A 19,149-nucleotide genomic window follows, 5' to 3' on the forward strand; every position below is an offset into this window, starting at 1 on the left:
CTTTGTAGATCGTTGTTCTGTCTGAGCCCTTTGAGGAGGAAGGACTTTATGCCCACCACATCAATGCAACACATCTTTTTTTGTGTGTCCAAAAATATTTTTAAGAACGATACCAATGACCTCATGTTCCGTTGTGTTTACGTGCCTCATCTGACAAAACGGTGCCTTTAGAACAGCTTTGACCTTTCACAGCCAGGGCGGTTACAGCAACAACTCTGAATTTATAAATAAGGTGATACAAATAGTGTGACACGATGAATTAGAGTTTGGTCAATTTCGGCAAACTGTTGGATCTAAGCCACCCTGATATGTCCAATCAAAAAACAATCAGTGGTGTAAGCAGTTAAATAACGAGGCGTCTGATGCATTACAACTGGTTTGCTTACCCTTAGATGCCGTACTTGGTCAACTACATTTTGATAGGTGGTTGCACTATTTGTTGTTGGCCCACTGACTTCGTAGAGGTCTGAATCCAGAGGCAATCTGCCTGAAAGGGTCTGTGTGTGTAATAAATACAGGTGGCCGGTTTACATTTAACCCAGTGACATTTTTCTCATGCTAAGTGAGAGGACGGCAAAATCCTCTCAACAGAGCTTGGAAACTGTTAACTGAGAGGAAAACACTCGACAAGATCGTGACTCTTTGCTGTCCTGGCTCCGAAGTGGTGGGATGAGCTTTCCGATGACATCAGGATCCGAGACACATCGTCTTCACATCTTCCGCCGCAAACTAAAGACACAACAAGTATTATTATGTGATGCATTTTTTCCTGCGAGAAATAAAAGCAACATACTTGAAAAAAAAGTGGTTACAAAAAACATTTTTTCCCCCACCAAGGGAAATGATTGACCTGTTTGATCAATCTTTGAGAACCTCTAACTTTCTTTGAGCTGTTTTCTGCTCTGGGTATGTCTAACAACATTTTTCGGGATACACAGAATAAGCAAAAGAGATGGCAGGCGTTGAATGCTTATTTCAATGCACCGGTTTCCAAGCAATAAGTAGCCCTGACATTGATTTCCTCTCAAGCTCTCAACAGGTAGGCCGGCTCCCCAGGTACCAGAAGCTCACTGCTCGGTGAAGAATCCCCCCAGGAAGGGTTGTTGGTGGGGGCCCTCCTGGCTTCAAGAAGACGAAGAAGCAAGTGAGAAATGTTGTGGGGGGGATCGATGCGTTTTCTTTCCAAAACACACCAAAAAAAGGAGGGGAAAAAAAGAGACAACGTTGTGTGCAGGCGTCAAGGGATCATAAAACCATCGCGTGAAGCTCCCAGTGACACCACAATGACAAAAGAGAGACACAAACGCCTCCCTATTCACGCACAACAAAACAACCTTAACGTTTTTTTTTGTTTGTTCTCCATTTCTGATTAAATTTAAAACAAATGTTGGAACACAAGACACCTTTCTGCCTTACACCATCCATCCGCGAATTGATGGCAGGAAGGCGGTAAACAGCACCCTCCCTCCCTGGCGCGCGCATCTCATTAGCGGAGTCCCGTCGCAGCTTTAGGTGAAGCCGCCTCGCGCTGCCATTCGGAAGCAGGTGTCCAACATGGCGATCGCAGGCAGCGGTTCTCTCGCGACTATTCTCTCTCTGTACGTGTTCCACGCGGCTCTTCTCAAAGGTAGGACTTTTAAGCGCCCGTTGTCCGAGCGCCGGGCACACTTTGCTCGCAGATTCCGCGCGGATGCTGATCCGGAGGAGTGTCGTTGTATCCGCGGTTCTCTCCGTTTTTTTGTGCGTGTGTGTGTGTTGATTTGCGTTTCGCGACGCCCGCTGTTGTTGTTGGAGGCAAGTGAGAAACGCGCGAACTGTTCCGTAAAGTTGAAATAAACAACGAGCAGGTGTTCTTTTCTTTTCCTTTCCGCGCGTTACCGACGCGCTGTTCAGGAAACGCATCACTCGGGTCGGCGCACCGTTAGAAACCCGCCGCTTCTTGGTGCGGAAAACAAGCGAGCCAGAAATCCCTAAAACAGCCGCGGAGACATTGTTGGGGTGTTTTTTCCTTTTCTTGTTCCCCTGGTTCACTTTTTAGTGGCACATTTGTCCCGGTGCTTGGTTGTAAATCACGGTGGAAGTGGGACGAGGACACGCTGGAGCGAAACTCCAGCCAAAACTCTGCCCGTTTAACTGAACGTGAGGGATTCTTAGAAAATAACAGCGGGACTCCGAACCCGTCCGTCACACCGGGCCGTTCGGGTCAAATCGGCGTCAAGGCGGCTCCCCCCGATATGACGCTTTTAATCTCATGTGTTCTCTATCGGTCATCCCGATTGGTAACGTTGTGTCGCGTGAAGCTGTTCAAAAAAAAGTAGTTGTTGCAATAATATAATAACTGCTCGGTGCTTTAAACGCGTGCCGGTATAAAGAACCTCCCGAGGGGTCCGGACCGTCTCTTAAATGCCCCCCGTGTCACATGCATTGCTCGCGCATGTAAACAAGAGAAGATTTTCCCCGAGTTCCCAATTGGATTCACGTGTGTGCGCGCGTGCGCGCGACATGGGGAACCGGATGCGCAGTAGCATCACGCATGGAAACACTAAAGCGTTCGTGCCAAGAACTGAGTCAGAAGCTTCGCTGGGGGGCAAAAAAGGACGTGCGACGTGAATTTTTTCACGCTGCGAATCTTTTTCTAAACGACTTGTGACGTCGTGAGCGACGTTCGACCGCGAGTTGGCGCGCTGCGGAACATGCACGCGCGCTCCGCTCCGCTCGGCTCGGCTCGGCCCGGACCGACGAAACCAAAGTGCGGTGCCGTGTGTTTTTATACCGTGTTCGCACAGCCGCTGTGCGGCATCACGCTCGTCTTTGCGCATTGATATGAAGATGTAGTGAAACGCTAGTAGTCAGGGCAACGTCCCCCCCGCCTCCCCCCTGCCTCCCCCCGGTTCAAAGAGGTGACGCGATTATCCATCTACGCGGTCACGCTGCGGCTTTGCGGGGGGGTTTTCGTGCCGTTGTTTCGCACGTGCTGTTAATATGACGTCAAGTCCCTTCTGTCGTGGATGACATCAGACGTAAAGTTGCTCTTCGTAAGAACCTTTTTTTATGCTGAGCTGGAGCCTCTGATGACAATGGGAGGCAGATGTCGCCCTTAGTCCCATCGTGGGTTATACTAGGGGCTTTAATCCATTACATTACAATGCTAATATGCTGTATTATTATTATTTTTTATCTCGAGGAGACAGTTTTGACAGATCCACAAGGCACCTTTGGACGGTGCTGTGTGCACACTACTGTACCTTCACGGAGAAAATAGGCTCCACTGATTTCAAGCAAAGCTCAGGCTCGCACAAAGCATATCAATTATTTACCTCCAGCACATGCTGAAGGCTCATCGTGCTCAGCATTGGCTGGATGTGTTTTTCTTCTTTCTTTTTTTTTTTTTTTTTTTGTCACCGCGTAAAAACAAATGGAGGTCGGTGCTTTTGAGGGTAAGAATTGGCGTGCAGCGGAAGAGAAGGCTGCATTAGTTAATTTCGTCCCAACTGTAAGTTCCATTTTGGCACCGGCGCTCACCCCGTATACGGCCATCAAATCAAACGAGTGCTCCAAATGAAATGGATTTATGAGAAAGCATTCACAGCTCACTGCGTTCCGCCACCATAGCTGTTGTTTGGGATGAGTGAGTGGACACGGAGAGTCCCACCGGAGACGTCCTTCATCCGTTTGGAAAATAAGCTGATAAGTGCAACATTTTATAGGAGTTTGTCATTCATTGGTCCACAAGTGCAGAATATAGGCCATTTCTAACTTACTCTAACAGGAAGTCTCTGTATACATTTGGTCTCCAATTTTGCTCATAATATTTCACACAATCCTATTGTCGGATAACACTATTTAATAAGTTGTAGTTAAATTTAGTGGTTTCCTTTTGTCAAAGGTTTAGGGCTCTAACTAGACGCTGAGGTGACCGGTTCACAACAAAGATATCTAGAATCTCATTTTGCAGAGTTAAATGTATTTATTGTATGATTATAGATATTGTGTCGTAATTAAGTAATGAAGGGATTTCAATCATTAGTTTGTCTCCAACAAATACTTCCACTTACGATCGGTTGCGACATTTTGTATTTAGAGTTAATGACTCTTGATTTATAGATTTGTACATTTTATTCACGTTTTTTTAAAGCGGTGAAAGCCCCTTTCAGTTTAGCTCAATGTGCAAAAAATCTATTTACGTTCATAAAAAATGGACAAGAATACTTATCACACTGTCTAGAAGAACCACGCAGGCGTCCTCTTGCAATTTGCGCACGGTGGGTGGTATGTCATAATGTCATAACGGCATTTAGTCATCTTCATCTTCATCGTTCTGCATACAGCATTTAGCAAGTCCAAAGGTTACGCACATCATACCCTGAGGAACGCCAGGAGCGCGGTACCTTTTAGAGGCATTGGAGATCTTGCCGAGACGAGTACACTTGGTTGGGCAATCGTTCCGCTCTGGTGAGGAGCATATGGGCTCTCATTTTTGTGAAGTTATGCAACGGTGTGACCGTGCAGGTGGGAGCAGGGATGACTTGCGTGAGACCGTGGTTCTTTTGTCGGTTTTCGCGGCTCTCGCATGTTTGTTGCGTGCTGGTTTTGTTTCTTCTCTACGTTTCGTGTCGTCGCAAACTGTTTACTTTCTGAAATTTATACGTGCTTCTTTTCAGCTTGTCCAAAAAATCATGCTCTGTTCAGACAGTGGAAAGGAGAAAATGAGATCCCTTTGGAACCTATTACTTTTCAGTACATGTGTTGATTTGCTTCTGGCGTTGTTGTCCCACCTTTTTTGATTTGCTGAACTTTTTATTTTATTGAAAAGCTAAATACTTCACTGATGGCATTATTTATTTTTCCCATGCTGGTGGCTCGAGTTTGCGGTTTACTCTTCTATTTACTGCTTCATTACTGCTGATTGCTGGAATGTGCATGAACTGCCATCTTTACTGCTTCACTCACTGATTAATTAACAAGGGTCAGAAATAATTTAAGTCAATTTTTCTTTCTTTTTCTTCAATACAATTTGTTGAACACATTAATGGTTATCAGACTAAATATAATTGTCATATTAAATATTTTATCAAGTCATTAAAATACACCAGGCCTCTCAATACATAGTTGGAGTTTTGCCCAAAACCTCGAACGCCACCCAACTGAACTCTGGTTTCCAGTGTAATTGAAAGTCACGCTTGCACCAAAGCTCTTGAATCTTTGTCTTTAACCCGCCGGATGTTTTCTCGTCAGCCGAGGCTACCTCCTCATCGGTATTTATATTGTGGCCGTCGAATCACTCAATGAGAGAAATATCATTTGATTTAAAAAAAACAAAACAGAAACCACGCAATGGAGCTCCGAAGCGATTTTGTACAGCTCATTTAAGATCTCACGTGGCGCCCTTCTATCCCGCTGTGCTCCTCACAGTCATCGCGTCACTCAGAAGATGACTGATGAACACCGTGGATTCAGTCATACTGTCACTTTCTTTTATTTCTGAAATAACTAAGTTCGAGGAAGTCTTACAAAATAAAAAGTTGAGTCTTGATATTTTAACTCTTCACCATTGTTTTGCATTTTAGTTATCGTTTTAAGTATCTCATTGCACATAAAAACCCTACTTTGTTGATGCCAGTTATTGAAAAACCTATTTTATTAGTATCTAAATCACAGTTCAGGTACTGCATTTGCACTATTGTGGACACATTTCATGATATATTCTCTGCTTTTATTGAGACGCCTTTATCTGGCTGCTGTTTTCTCTTCTCTTTTCACTGATTGTGAAGAACCCCCATGCTGCAAAAACCTCACCCAGCCGGGGAGGTTTGTTGTCCCAAAACCCACATCACCACAAATATCCGATTTGTTATTTGTTTATCTGTGAATACCACGTAGAGGATTGCTCCTGAAGTTTTTCCTCGCTCAGACTTCTAACATCCAAATTGCCACCTTTGTTAGCGCTGCAAAGCGGCGCGATACACGGACTCCGCCTGCATCTGACTCTGCTCGCCAGCAGCTCGGCTTTGGCTCAGAGTCGAGCTGGTAGGAACCCTGGTTGTGGAAAACAGGTGTGGAAATGGACTTGTCCCCCCCCTGCCCCTCCCCCGCCCCGCTCCTCCGTGCCCCCTCAGCGGCCTCTCCAGCTGTAATGAAGAACAATGGCTTTATTCCTGAAGGGAAGGGACCCCTAGTGCCCCCATCCTCCCCTCTTACCCCCCCTCCTCGTGGCCCAGCCAGTCTGCAGGGACTCTGCTGGCAAGCCGACAGATGACTGGGCTGGGTAGCATCTGGCCTCTGTGCACTTAGTGTAATCAAACAGAGGAAAAGGTTTATGGCCTACTTGTTAGTGAGCCGCCGACTGATGGGGTGTCAAGTAAGCACCCTCCGATTCCAAATCTCTTCAGGGTGGGAGGAGGGGGGGGTAAGAGGAGCGGGAGTGGGCAACAATCTGCCGCTGTGAATGCAGCCAGTAGGTCTACGTGTCGAATACGACTGGGCCTCTCAGTTTTGACAATCCTGGCTGCGGAACAAGTGAAATGAGTCAAATTGAACTGCTGTTTGAATATTTATGATCGTATTTGCATAATGTGGATGTACAAAAGGCTAGCGAGGTGAATGCAAATATTTCCCAAACACCGCTTCTAAGAGTCTTGTCCAGATGAGGCCTCGAGCAGGTCGCGTGCGAGCTAGAAACAAACTGCGTCTAGTTTAAGAAGCGAGAATACGATTCACAGGTTCCCGAGGTGTCACACAGCCGCGATGCATTTATTCAGTGATTAAAGCAAATGCGCCGTGCACTCTTTTTCACTTCAAGCTTTTCTGTAGACCCAAGAAAATCACACAGACTTCATCATCGTCTTCTACACTGCTTATTGTTACAGAGGGGAGAGAAGTCAATCATTCGCAAACAAGCCTTCACTCACACATTCACGTTCACCTACAAGCAGTTTTCACCAATTGGCCTACACAGGAAGACCCGAACCCGGGAACTAACCACCGACCCTCAAGTGCTTTCTTTTTTCCAATTCTCTGGTGGAGAAACAGTGGAACGAAACAACAACTGGTTTCTGTTTCATTGTGAAGTCCAAGGAGGAACCCAGGCAACATCAGAGAGCAGCCTCAAGCAGGTGGATCTGCTTCACGCCTCCAACACATGGTCCGGATGGCTTCTATGCACGTTTGGTGTGTGCGTGCTTTGTGGCCCAATTGTTTTTCTTCTTCAGAACGGGGACCAGCTGTGTGCACATCCAAGACACTCCGGTGCAAGACTAACTAGGTCCTAAACTACAGGGCAAACCTTCTGATCTTAGAGAGCTTCTTGAGGGTGGTGTTGCATGATCTTTCAATTTGTGGCCATGTTCTTTGTGCACCGTGTATGAGTTAACAGGAAATATCAAAGGTGAATGTTCTGTCAACACCGCTATGGAAATACACCAATCGGCTCGGAGCGAAACCAGACAGCGGTTGAGGTCCAAATTGACAATCTCGTCAAGTACAGTAAGAAGTCCCTATCAACAGAAGAAACATTTCCAGGGGCTGACTGCCATGGTGAAAAAACAACATACAACCATAATGACCACAAACAATAACTTTGCACTTTTTTTGCCATTGGCCAATTTACTGACACAATATCTTTTTTTAGAAGCACAAATGAAATGTTTTTGCAGTCACTCGATAGTGTTCTGAAGTCCCATGGAACAGTCGGGACAGTCGCACTGACAGCTCGACCCCTGTGGATTGTCCCCACGTTCACGGTGCCGCTGGCTCAATACATGCTTTACTTGTCTTTTATATTCAGAATCAGGCACATTTTTGAGTCCGGTAATGTTGTAGTACAATAAAACCCCGAAGGAACTGTCAGTTAAATGAACATTAAGATGTTGCAAATAAAAGGTTTTCCATCACTTTTTTGAGGGAGTTTACTTTAATTGATGGCTGCTTAACAGCAAAACATAATGGGTAATGTGTGCCACATTAATTCTGTTTTTATACAGCTGAAACAATGCATCAGGTGTTATTCCCTTCCCACCGTTTCATAATTTATCGGAGGCCAAAGGGAATCTTACCGACAGGCAAAGGAGAGGTTTTTAATTGTAAAAAAAACAAATATAGAAACCCTATAATTCCTGTTTGTGGATGACTAATCTCTCTGCTGTCCCAAGTGAGCCATTGTTGGTCACAGCGAGAGATTTTATTCATTCTGTTTTTTTGAATTTACAAAAGACAACAAGTGGCCTTTGATTGCTCTTTCCCTCCCAGTTTGAGGCCTTCATCATCTTGCTCTGCTGTGGAGTCACAGGGAGGCATCGCTCGCTGTAATTGGGCCCATTTTGCCGGCATTCATAGATACAATGCCAAGTTCAACAATGGCTGAATAAGGAATCAATGCATATCATTTGTGCTTTCAACCAAATAAACAATACAGCTGGTGTTCCGCTGTAATCGTCGGAGGGGAAATGAAGGCCCTTCTGAATACAATACAGGTATGCATCAGCCATCGCAGCACAGTGGGCATTAGTGATCTGCGCTCTCCCATCTTTCATTTCACATAACACTTCAGCTTGTATTACATTTAGGGGACTTTGCTCGTGATGAGACCCCTCAGGCTGATTCACTGTCTCGCATGGAACTGGATCTCTTCTCTCCACTGTCTTCCGTTCCCGTCCTTTTGTCTCATCTATTGTAACTCCCGTCTTGACTGATATTTCCTGCGCTAATGCCAGACAACTGCTGCACAATAAGGCGCCGTCTAATTTCCTTTTGTGTCCTGGTTGGATGATGCGAAGCAAAATCTTACCTGCTAAGAAACAATGGGGCCCTCCTGCGTTCGCATGTTTTATATTGTCGTGCTGCGAAGCACAACTTAATTCCAGTTAGTGTCACAATCTGTTTCTCCTTCGCGCTAAAAAAAGAACTGGTGATAATGGAAAAAAACCTTCCAGAGTTACTTTTTGTTTCAGTGGTCGTTATTCAGGCTGAATATCACCGTATGTTTCTGGTTGAAGGCGCCATTCACAAACGGCTCATAGAAAAGCATTAATCGGTTTCTCATCAATATTTGCTGGTCTAAATTAGTTTGGGCTTTGAATGCGTTTTAACTAACTGCATTTCATCCTCTTAACAAAGACTTTAATAGATAACCATATTGAAAACTGTCAATTTACAAATGAATTGGTCAGATCTAAAAAACGACTACAAAATCAATCCACTTTTATTTAATTGTCACTTTTAAACAGAAATGATTTATTTAATTTATAATGATTAATACAAACTATTGAAGAACTGTGCCTTGAGATGATCACACTGATATTTTAATGTTATCCAACAGCATCAGTAGCCAATTTAAATGAACATAGAATTCTATTAGCCTATATTTTAAATTCCAGAATCAAAAAAAAACTATGGGAACATAATAATGATATGTAATTTAAATAACAGGTCAAAATGTCTTCAATGTAATTAAATATGCAGTCCGTTGGTCAAAAATGTAGACTTAAATAAGAGCAGACTCAAACATCTATTGTTTCTATGGTATAGTTCACTCTTCTACACCAAGCTTTTGCTGCTGTACATTATCTGTCAATTGTCGCAGTTGGCCAATCAAACCTTCCTGAAACGCACATTTCACCGAGGCTGCACGGAGAATTTAAACGAGATAACTGCTGTTTTCAGTCTCTCCATCTCGTTAGATTGTACAGTTGCTGTGCAGCAGAGTGCTGTGAATTACAGGGTGTTCTTGTTGCTATGAAAATGGTATCCTGACGTACACTATATAAATGATATGCTCATGTTACTCGTCAAAGCAGTGGCAGCCTGTGAAGCTGTTCATAGCGCTAGAATCCCGTGGGCGTCACAGTGGGTAATAAAAAGGTTTCTGTCCTAAAGCAAAAAAATAACGAGAGCAATTTTAAAACCCCTTTTTGATTCATCAGCATAGTGGCTCCGTTACGTTTTCGGTTCAATGTTCTTCAGAGTCGACTATCTCCAAATCCAGTTGTCAGGTTCTGTTGCCGACCGATATGAAACACCGAGGTAAAGCAGAACTGGCATGTTGGCATCGGAGACGGATTCTTTTGCCCAGTGACTCTGTTCAACATTTAGTGCAGTTAGAATTGGCAGCAAACCTCTTATTGATGAAGACTTTAAAGAGGATGTTCAATGTGAACTCGGGGTTTTCCTGCCTCACAAAGTACCTTTTGATGGAACGCTATGCTCGCGGTGCTTCGCGCCAAGGCTCTCTGCAGTTTGGCCTTCTAAAATCGAGGGTTCTGTAGGGGCAGATTTGACTGAGTGAGCAGCTCTGTGTTTATAATGACTTGGAGTTAACATTTTGACTTACAACGGATAGCTGGCGTAACACATTGTACACAAGAAGTGCCATGTTTATCAAAATGCTCAGATGAGTTTTGTATCAAATACACAGTATAGATTAAAACAATATTTTATAAAGATTGAAATGTAAATGTCATTTGTCTCTTACTGGAAATAAGGGCACATTTGGTTTATTTCCAGTAAAATGATTAATCAGGCCCTGGAAACAGCAAGATTTCGGCAGACAGGATAACCAATCCCATGTTCTCCATCAGCCTTGATGTGAAAGACTTTGATTCCAGCTCAATCCTGGTATCCTCTTGCGCTCTGCCTACAATAAGGCAGGCAGTCATTAAAAAAAATGAATTTCTGATGAATTACGCTAGAGCCTGCAACAAAATATCCAAAAGACACTGCATTTCTCTGCTGATTTTCCTCAGTGGTAAAAGCCCAAAGAAAATTGATCATTAATAGGTTTTAGGGGTTTTAATAGCTACAATAGCGTTGTATAGCAGAGCATATTTCAGTTGTGTTCTATTTGCTTTTGCTTTTGTAACAAACCGAGAGAGCAAAGTCTTTTCCAAACCCGGCCCCAAGCAGTCACAATGAGCGAGCGCTCTGGGAGAAATCACATCCTGCGGGAGGTACAGATACCAATTTGTCCACCAAAGGGAGCAAAAGCAGAGTGCCTGCACGCCATGTTCCCACACAACTTTAATGGAGGGACAACACTTGGAACCCGGGCCTCTCGGCCAGGTCACGGCTCCTTGCCGTTTGACCTCGGGACAAACTCCTCCTTCCATCCATTTCTGCTTCGGGGCCGCCGCTGTGTGTGGGTTTTGTGATTCTTCCATGCATTTTCCATAGCTATTTTAATATGTAATGTTTTTACTATTTCTTCTAATTATCCTCTTTGCAGCACCGCCAAAAAGTACACTGTGTTGGAGGTGAAAGAAATGTGTGTGAAGCAAAACATGACAGATTGATGGGATCTACCTATTGAAAAGAGGACCTTTTGGGGTATTTATGCCTTGTGGGTCTTTACTTTTTACTCAAGGCTTTCCTTGCTCCCTCGGCCTTAACATACTCTGCTGATCCAACGTAGATGAGCTGAAATGTTCAGTTTCAGAACATTAATAAGCTACTATTTATATTACGGCTGTTTTAGACACCATGGGAAGGGTATATGTCTCAGACTGAAAATAGCAATGAAGGGAATTGTTTGAACGTCCGTTTTTTTTTCTTCTCTTTCTCCAAAGCAGTTCCTGCCGTTTTGAAGTGTGTAATATTTGTTGGGCTTCACTTGGCTGTCAGAGTAATACCTTCTCGACTAAAAATGAAAATGGGTGAAGGAGCAGTTAATCCGCATAAGAATATTTTTTGAGGATGACAAGCCGCGAGTCTAGCAGACTGTCTGTATTGATTGGTTGTCTGGTCTCGCTGAGTTGACCTGACATGACAGGATCGTCTAATTCCCTCTACATTTCTGATTGCTCAACGGAATCGTGGCTCATTTTAGCGTTTCTTCTTTGATTTACCAGTTACGATGATACAATTCCTGCAAAACGGCAATAATCTCTAAAACTGAAGAAGATGGTGCATTTCCGAGGCCTCTGACCTTTTGAAAGCTATTAGCTGGATATTTGGTTATATTCCATTACTAATTGATCAGGGGGGATATTATTGTTGGAGAAGGTAAATGTCGTCTGCTTTACAACAGCTGTGCAGTGCTTTACAAGTATAATTATTTTTAAGCAGACTTTCTATGTCCCTCCCACAGTGCCGGGGACAAGACCAAATAGATGTAGTGCATTGCAGTATGGAGAACCATCCATAACTGCTATACAGCTCTTGTATTACCTCTCCCCATTTTTATAATTTTGGTAATGATACTTGACCACTACCAGAAGGTACGTTGAGAGTTTACATACAGCGACATTGGTAGTTCATGATCCAAGCCTCAGGGTTGTCAAAGTGAGAACAATGCTCTCGCTCTCTGTAGCTACTTAGCACTCTGCTCTCGCCCTCCATCCTCCATGTCATCTCTGAACTGCTGAACAATGCAAGCGGAGGATGGCGCTTTGCTCCATATACACTGTATTACCTCCTACACCAGAATGATTTGCTGATAATTATATGCTTGGAATGCTCTTAAGAGTTTTTCTTGAAAGTCATATAGAACCATTATACCCCACATATGTATTTTGGGCTCTTCAAGTGATGGAAGACTGTGCTCTTGTGGCGGGTTTATAGTTGAAGTCTTAAGAAGGCAAAAGTTTTAAAAGCTCTTATTTATGACAATGAAGACGGCACTCATGGCCTTTATTTCCAACCAGTCATATGAACCTCATGCAGGAAGCGATATGAGAACACAATGTGTGTGTCCATTTCTGAGATCCTCTGTTATTGTTATTCAAGTTTACAAGTGGTAGATATTGTAACAGTCTTCCGACGCAGCGTAGATGCATTTTAAATTTGGTAACTATTATATTATTTATTTATTTATAGTTTTTACACAAAACCCTGTATCATATTGTGTGTGTTCAGCTTCTGATGCCGACCTAGTCCTCTAACATGCTTTTTTAATTTTCCTGTAACCCCAGTAAGTAGTTCAATCTGTAATCAATCAATTGACAATTTGGGGATTTTAATTTGGCAACATATTCTGTGGTCCGTTAATAATATTAATAAAAAGGGGCATAGTGTCGGACAGTAAAAATCGATTCACTGCGTACTCTGTCACCCACAGATGGTGCCACTTCAATCTCCTTCCCATTTTGTCACGCTAATGTGCTGAAAGATGACATGGGTGGGTCATTTCAGAGCAAAAATAGCAAAAGGCTGAGTGTGATGGCCATGTCAGTCTGCTTTCTATTTTGTCTCACTAATGTTTGGAAAAATGACATCTGTGGGTCATTTCAGAGGAGAAATGGCAAAGGTAGTGAACTGTGACTGCAAGTCCACCACTGCTACATTCTATGATTTGATCTGCTACCATCTGCTGTAATGCAAGGATGAACCCCCCGAACGTAGGACCAGAACACTGTCCATTCATCATCAAGTTTGTTATGTAATAACTATGAGCTCTCCTCTAAAGTCTTAAAACGGCAAATATCATCTGGCCGTTCATGTAATAAAAAGTCCTTGTTCATTTTTGTGAAAATGACTAATTGTCCGAGTTAATTGAGTTTGGAAGTTCAGTCTAAGAAGCATTTCAGATGCATCAGGTTGTAAGTAGTATGTAAAGGCTGCTACACTTCACTTAACAGTCCCATTGTTTTCCCCATTAATTCCCTTTTTAATCGAAACAGAAAGCAAAACTACTACAACATGTTTTATGTTCTATAGGGGTGGGGGAAAATATTGATTTTTCGATTTCTCTCGATTCTCTCCAGAACGATTCTGAGTCGACTCAGAAAAGTCAATAATCGGAATTAAAAAAATTAAATTAGTTCGCCTGCTGCAACATTTTGTTCGCCCGCTATGCACGCATGCGCGTCTAGTGCGCCCAGCGCGCATGCGCACTAAACGCACCGAACGCACATGCGCGAATGTTTATAAACAAAGTTGAAGCGGCACCAAAATGGCTGCAACGGAGAGACGTATACGACCTGCACCGGCTTCTTTAAAAGCTGCCGAATGGCAGTATTTTGGATTTTATGAGATTGACGGCAAGATGGACAAGACTTACACCATTTGTAAGGTCTATAGAAGTAAAAATAAAATACTTCGGAAATAAAACAAATCTGCAGAGCCACATTTCCCGACACCACTCAGATTTGGGAGGAAAAAAGGCACCCATTCCTGATGGCAGCCAGGTGACGATTGAACAGGCACTGGTACAACTGCCACACAACTCAGAGAGGGCAAAACGGATTACTAAATCCATTGCCAGATTTATTGCAGTGGATTTAAGGCCATATTCAGTTGTGGAGAACGTGGGTTTTTGGGGAATGGTGAATACACTGGAGCCGAAGTACAAAATACCTTCTCGGCGATACTTCACTACTACTTTACATAGGCTACTTCCATATTGTGTTGAAATGCAAGCTGCATTGGTTCTTGCATTGTTGATAGAAAATCATATTGGTGACAGATTTTTTTTTTCTCTTATAAAAAAACTCAAACTCAGATTTGAGAAAATTTAGAAAATCAAGATGCATCGATAATCGTTTTATCAGTTTAGAATCGATAATTGGTTTAGAATCGATAAACGGTTTAGAATCGAATCGTTAACCTCTGAATCGGAATCGAATCGTGGACCTCTGAATCGGAATCTAATCGAATTGTGAGGTGCCAAGAGATTCCCACCCCTAATGTTCTAGCAGGCATTTTTGAGTTTTTTTTGTCATGCCACTGATTGTTTAAAATTATTTAATGATACAATACATTGCTGTTGCCTTTTTTTTGTAAATGCTTAATTTTTGCTGTCCTACTTTAAAAAATCAGTATGATTTCTCCAAGGACATTGATACAATGAACAATGATTCATTTGTAAGTAACAGTCAGGCTGAAAGATTTTGGCTTTGAGTGTTGCTTAAATTTAATATCAAAATGACCTCAATTAATCAGTTGATAACAGGCTTAAAAGAACAGTAATTCAAGTGAAGATTAAACAACATTTGACTTTTTAAAACAAATGACTAAAACATGGCATGAAGTGCCTGGTTAGAATTATCTTGTGATGTTTTTGTGAGTTTCAAATCATGACATTTTTTTAAAACTATTATTCCTTTTATGCTTGTGTTTAGTCATTCCAAATGTCTCATTCAACCCGTAGGTCTTTCCTAAAGAGATTGTCTCAATCAGGTTGTTTCCCCATGGGCCCCTGACCTCTGTACACATAGCTGCCCTTCATTTCTATGACTGTATCAAATTCTGATTGGTCCAACTCATGCGTTCATTCAAAATGCACATTGCTCCCTTGGCAATTCCTTTTGTTATTCCAGCCTGTTACTCTGACGAGATGTTACGGGACTATGGAAAATCCGGCTCTGTTGGTCAACTATGGAATGGAAATCTCTGCATTTCGTGTGATTAGTTTGTTAAAGCTGGATACCCCTCATTGTTCACGTAAGTCAAATAGAGACAGACAGATTGAAGCTGCCGGGACAAGAACCAGTGTTTTGCAGAAGCTGACGCAGCGTCTTTTCTATATGATTTTGAATTGATGCCAGTGAATAATTTACCATGGCTTAGAGACTGACAATGTGTTTCCCACTGAAATTAATGAGCAGTTGGAACAATCGGACATTGTTTAATGGCGGCTTAGCTCGGAAGGAAAAAAACTTTGGAGTGTTGCAAGACCGTAGTTTTGTTGCTGCTGTTCATTTAGGGAGCGCGTGATGACCTCCAAGGTAAGGGTTGGACTTTTGAAGACATTTTGCCGATGCCCATTGTATCACAAGCCATTTTTAGAATTGGCTATTGGATTGTGTGTGGGCGCTGCTCGGCCTTGCTGTTGCTTAGAACATGTTAGAAATCTGGAGTGTAGGTTCCGAGTCGTTTCCCTTTTTCAAAGGTTTTATGTCTTTCATATAAACTGGCAATAACTTGCATCATAGAGCATATTTGTGAAACAACCCGGTAGTGGCAATGCTGATTCTCATGTTCACCTGGCACACTGGGGGACGCTTGTTATCAAACAGGGTTCCTGTAGATTAGATTGTTGGAGCAGGATTGGTTGTGTAAGTGATTATTGTCACAGGAGTCAAATTTAGTTTTCAGCTTTTCACATTAGCAGCTCCGAAACACCCGCGTGGTCATTGTGCCCTCAATGTGATCATTACTCTGGACACAACATGACTAGCTCACAAATGCTGTGCAGTTAGATGTATTATTCGACACGCTGAGGGAATCAATTATTCAGTGGCTTCGGAACAATCTTGCTTGTTTTGCTTCAGAGAAAAAATGGATCACTGACCATTTTTGACAATCAAATAATAATTCAATTGATTTGTAAAATAAAATAAAAATGAAGCAAAATGATTGATGGTATTTGGTGCTGTGATGTTGGTAGGGGAGTGGGGGGGACTTCTTTTGAAACTCGACAAACAATTAAGATAAGAATTAGTGAAACACTCTTGATTGTGCTCGGCAAGTCTTACCACTGGAAATTAAAACTGCAGTCTAAGCACAAAAGCTTTACTGTTTTCCAGAAAACAATGGTTCAAACATTGCTGTTTTGTCCTGATGCATTATGGTTTTCATACGTTTCATCACAACTCTCCACTGCTCATGCTGGCTCTACTCTGCAGCAGTTAATGCACACACACAGATCAGATCATTGTTTTTTACTCTGAAATTTTGTTTTTATTAACGGTCCTGCATGTATGACAGCCCATTCAGCCCCCCCTCCTCAGAAACAAGGGGATAATGTTGCACCCAGGCTGGTCTCTGAGAATAATCAGTCAGACCCGTGGAGAGGCAGCCTGGTGATTTCCCACTCGCACCTCCATCAGTGTAACATCACCATGTTGCTGCATGGAAGAAGCAGTGCTTTGGTCAGACTCGCCTCTTCATGCTGTTTCCACTGCCTGCCTGTGAGTCCATGTGTGTGCATACACTGCAGTCATCAGCAACTGCAAGCTGGTCATAGTGACTAGGAGGCTCACATCTATGGATATTACTGGTATTTTCAATCCACAAACCCTCTTTTGTATTATGAAGTATAATATTACTGAAAAAGTCAAACATGTGCCAGATGGTATATCAATTCCTTCTAAAAAGTTAATATTTGGACTGTGTATTGAAAAAAAAATGCAACCCATTTTCTTTTCCTGACATATTTTAGTCTGAATACTGATTTTATTCCCGCAAACACTTGGTGCTGGTTTGATTTAATGAAACAAACCTATTTGAATACAAATGTACTAATGCTGCTAATTAGTGATGCTTATGTTCTCCTGATGCTGACCGTGGTGCCTCCAACATAAACTGCTGCGCAAACCCTGATCTTCAGACATGTACCTTTTTAGATATTAACTCACTGTTAAACACACTGCTAATTCCACTAACGGTGTCTGGTCTGCAGATATTTTCAGCCTTTAACATCGACTCATTGCTTTTGTACCGGTCCATATGATTGAGTCGTCATGGACGTCATCAGAGACGTCTCTCTAAGACAGAGAGAATTTCCATATAAAAATCAAATGTTGCTGACTCTACAAACGGACAGCCGAGCATGCACATTTCGGCTAAGGGTGCTTACCCAATGGTATTAACCTTTTCAGTATGCATAGTTGTATAACACTGATCATGCAGTCTGTTATGGAGAGAAAATAAATTATGCCCAAAGCTAAAGTGTACCTCAGTCTCTTTGCAACCCTCCCTGTGCCCTTTTCCGGTCCTGGCTCTCGCTGAATGCAGGACCAGGTTGACCTATAGTCAGTGCATGAAAAGAACGATCCGACACAAACTGGGTGTGCTGTGACCGCTTGGAAACAAAAAGGGCTCGGATTCTGTATAGAAATAAATAATGTTGGCACAGCAAAACATCCAGTATCCCAATGCTTCCATAATTAGATGAATTGAACAGCTTTGGATGACATATCCTGGCTTGTGCATGACTAGGATTAAGCCTGCTTCTCCACTCCCTAGGTTGAAATTAATCTATTAGTAATAGGCTCTATACTGTCGCCAACTAATGAACTATTTTAAGGCCCGTTGGATAATTGCAGTGTTTCACTGCAGCATTGCGCTACAGCAGGTGAAATGGAAAATTGTTCATTAAAAAATGCATCCATACATAATTGATTAATATTTCACAACATATTGCCAAAAAAAGCCTTTATTTGAAAATCATGTTTCTATTTGATTATTGGGATGGCTAATGAACTTCAAACTGGCTTCATATATGCTAAACATAAATATGTGGACATACAACCATCCATGTAGTGAAAATTCGCTCCCATTCAGCCAACTGAAGAGAGAGAGAGAGACGCATGGCACTGATGTTGGCCGATAAGAGCTCTAGTTCTTCCAATAGGTGCTAGATGGGGATGAGGCGTTACGATTTAACTTCTTAACTAAGGGGGTTACCCAAAAACCCAAAAGGTCATGTGTGTTCACATTTTTTTGGGCATGTAGTGTGCAAGACATTAGCTTTATTTTTTCTGTATTCTCCGAAATAGTACTGCCCATTTGGAAAAAGGTATTTAAGATCATAACCCAATTAGCAACTTATTAGTACCACCCATTTTTTTGCAGCTTACAATTGCTCGACATTTACCTCCTTGAAAAACCTTGCATGAGACCCAATTAGCCAAAGAAAACCCAGCATGTTTTAAATAACCCCCAAAAACGCTTGTTGTGAATGCACCCATTAACTAAAGATGGAAAAATCTCTGTGGTGACGCCAAACAAAGTTGACCTTTTCTCATAGTCACATGCAATTGCTCACACTTCCCCAAGCAGCAAGCAAAACCTTATGGTTCCCTCCCTGCACTTAGCCTTCATCAAATATGAATCGTCTCCAAGACATTGTGGCTTCGCTCACACCATGCTAAACTTACCTCAGCTGACGGAACCACGGCGCGAGCTGTGACACTTAGCACTTGCTAATGTTTTCCCCCTCCTCTCAAACCAAATGGAGCTCTATGTACACATTCATTAATGTGATGCTGCACGCTCTCCCTCATCTAGTTTATTCTCTCAGATCGCTCCTTATGAGACTATTAGACAGCATTAACTCAATTGCATCACTCAATAGGAGAAAGGTCTACGTGAGGTTTAGAAATAGGCTGGATGTGTACCACCCAGAATTTAACTAGAAAGGTTGTTAAATATGAAAAGTAATCTTAATTCATTTTTAATGTACCACATCTAGCTGCGTATTTGCGGGCAGTGAAGTAG

At 42.5% G+C, this 19,149-nt stretch overlaps 1 protein-coding gene across 8 annotated transcripts in view; it reads left to right on the top strand.

The window, feature by feature from the left end:
- The first annotated feature begins 1,477 nt into the window (after positions 1-1,477).
- Positions 1,478-19,149, top strand: part of cadm1a (cell adhesion molecule 1a) — a 253,887-nt gene continuing 236,215 nt past the window's right edge. For 4 of the 8 annotated variants that reach the window (XM_040182724.2, XM_078106837.1, XM_078106838.1 and 1 more), the window contains exon 1: positions 1,478-1,627. In XM_040182724.2, coding sequence (XP_040038658.1) covers positions 1,555-1,627 — 73 coding nt within the window. In that variant the 5' untranslated portion in view covers positions 1,478-1,554. The remainder of the gene's footprint in view (positions 1,628-19,149) is intronic. The other 4 variants (XM_040182723.2, XM_040182725.2, XM_040182726.2 and 1 more) reach the window with 1 other exon arrangement.

This window comes from Gasterosteus aculeatus, chromosome 7, assembly GCF_964276395.1.
Source record: "Gasterosteus aculeatus chromosome 7, fGasAcu3.hap1.1, whole genome shotgun sequence".
NCBI lineage: Eukaryota > Metazoa > Chordata > Actinopteri > Perciformes > Gasterosteidae > Gasterosteus > Gasterosteus aculeatus.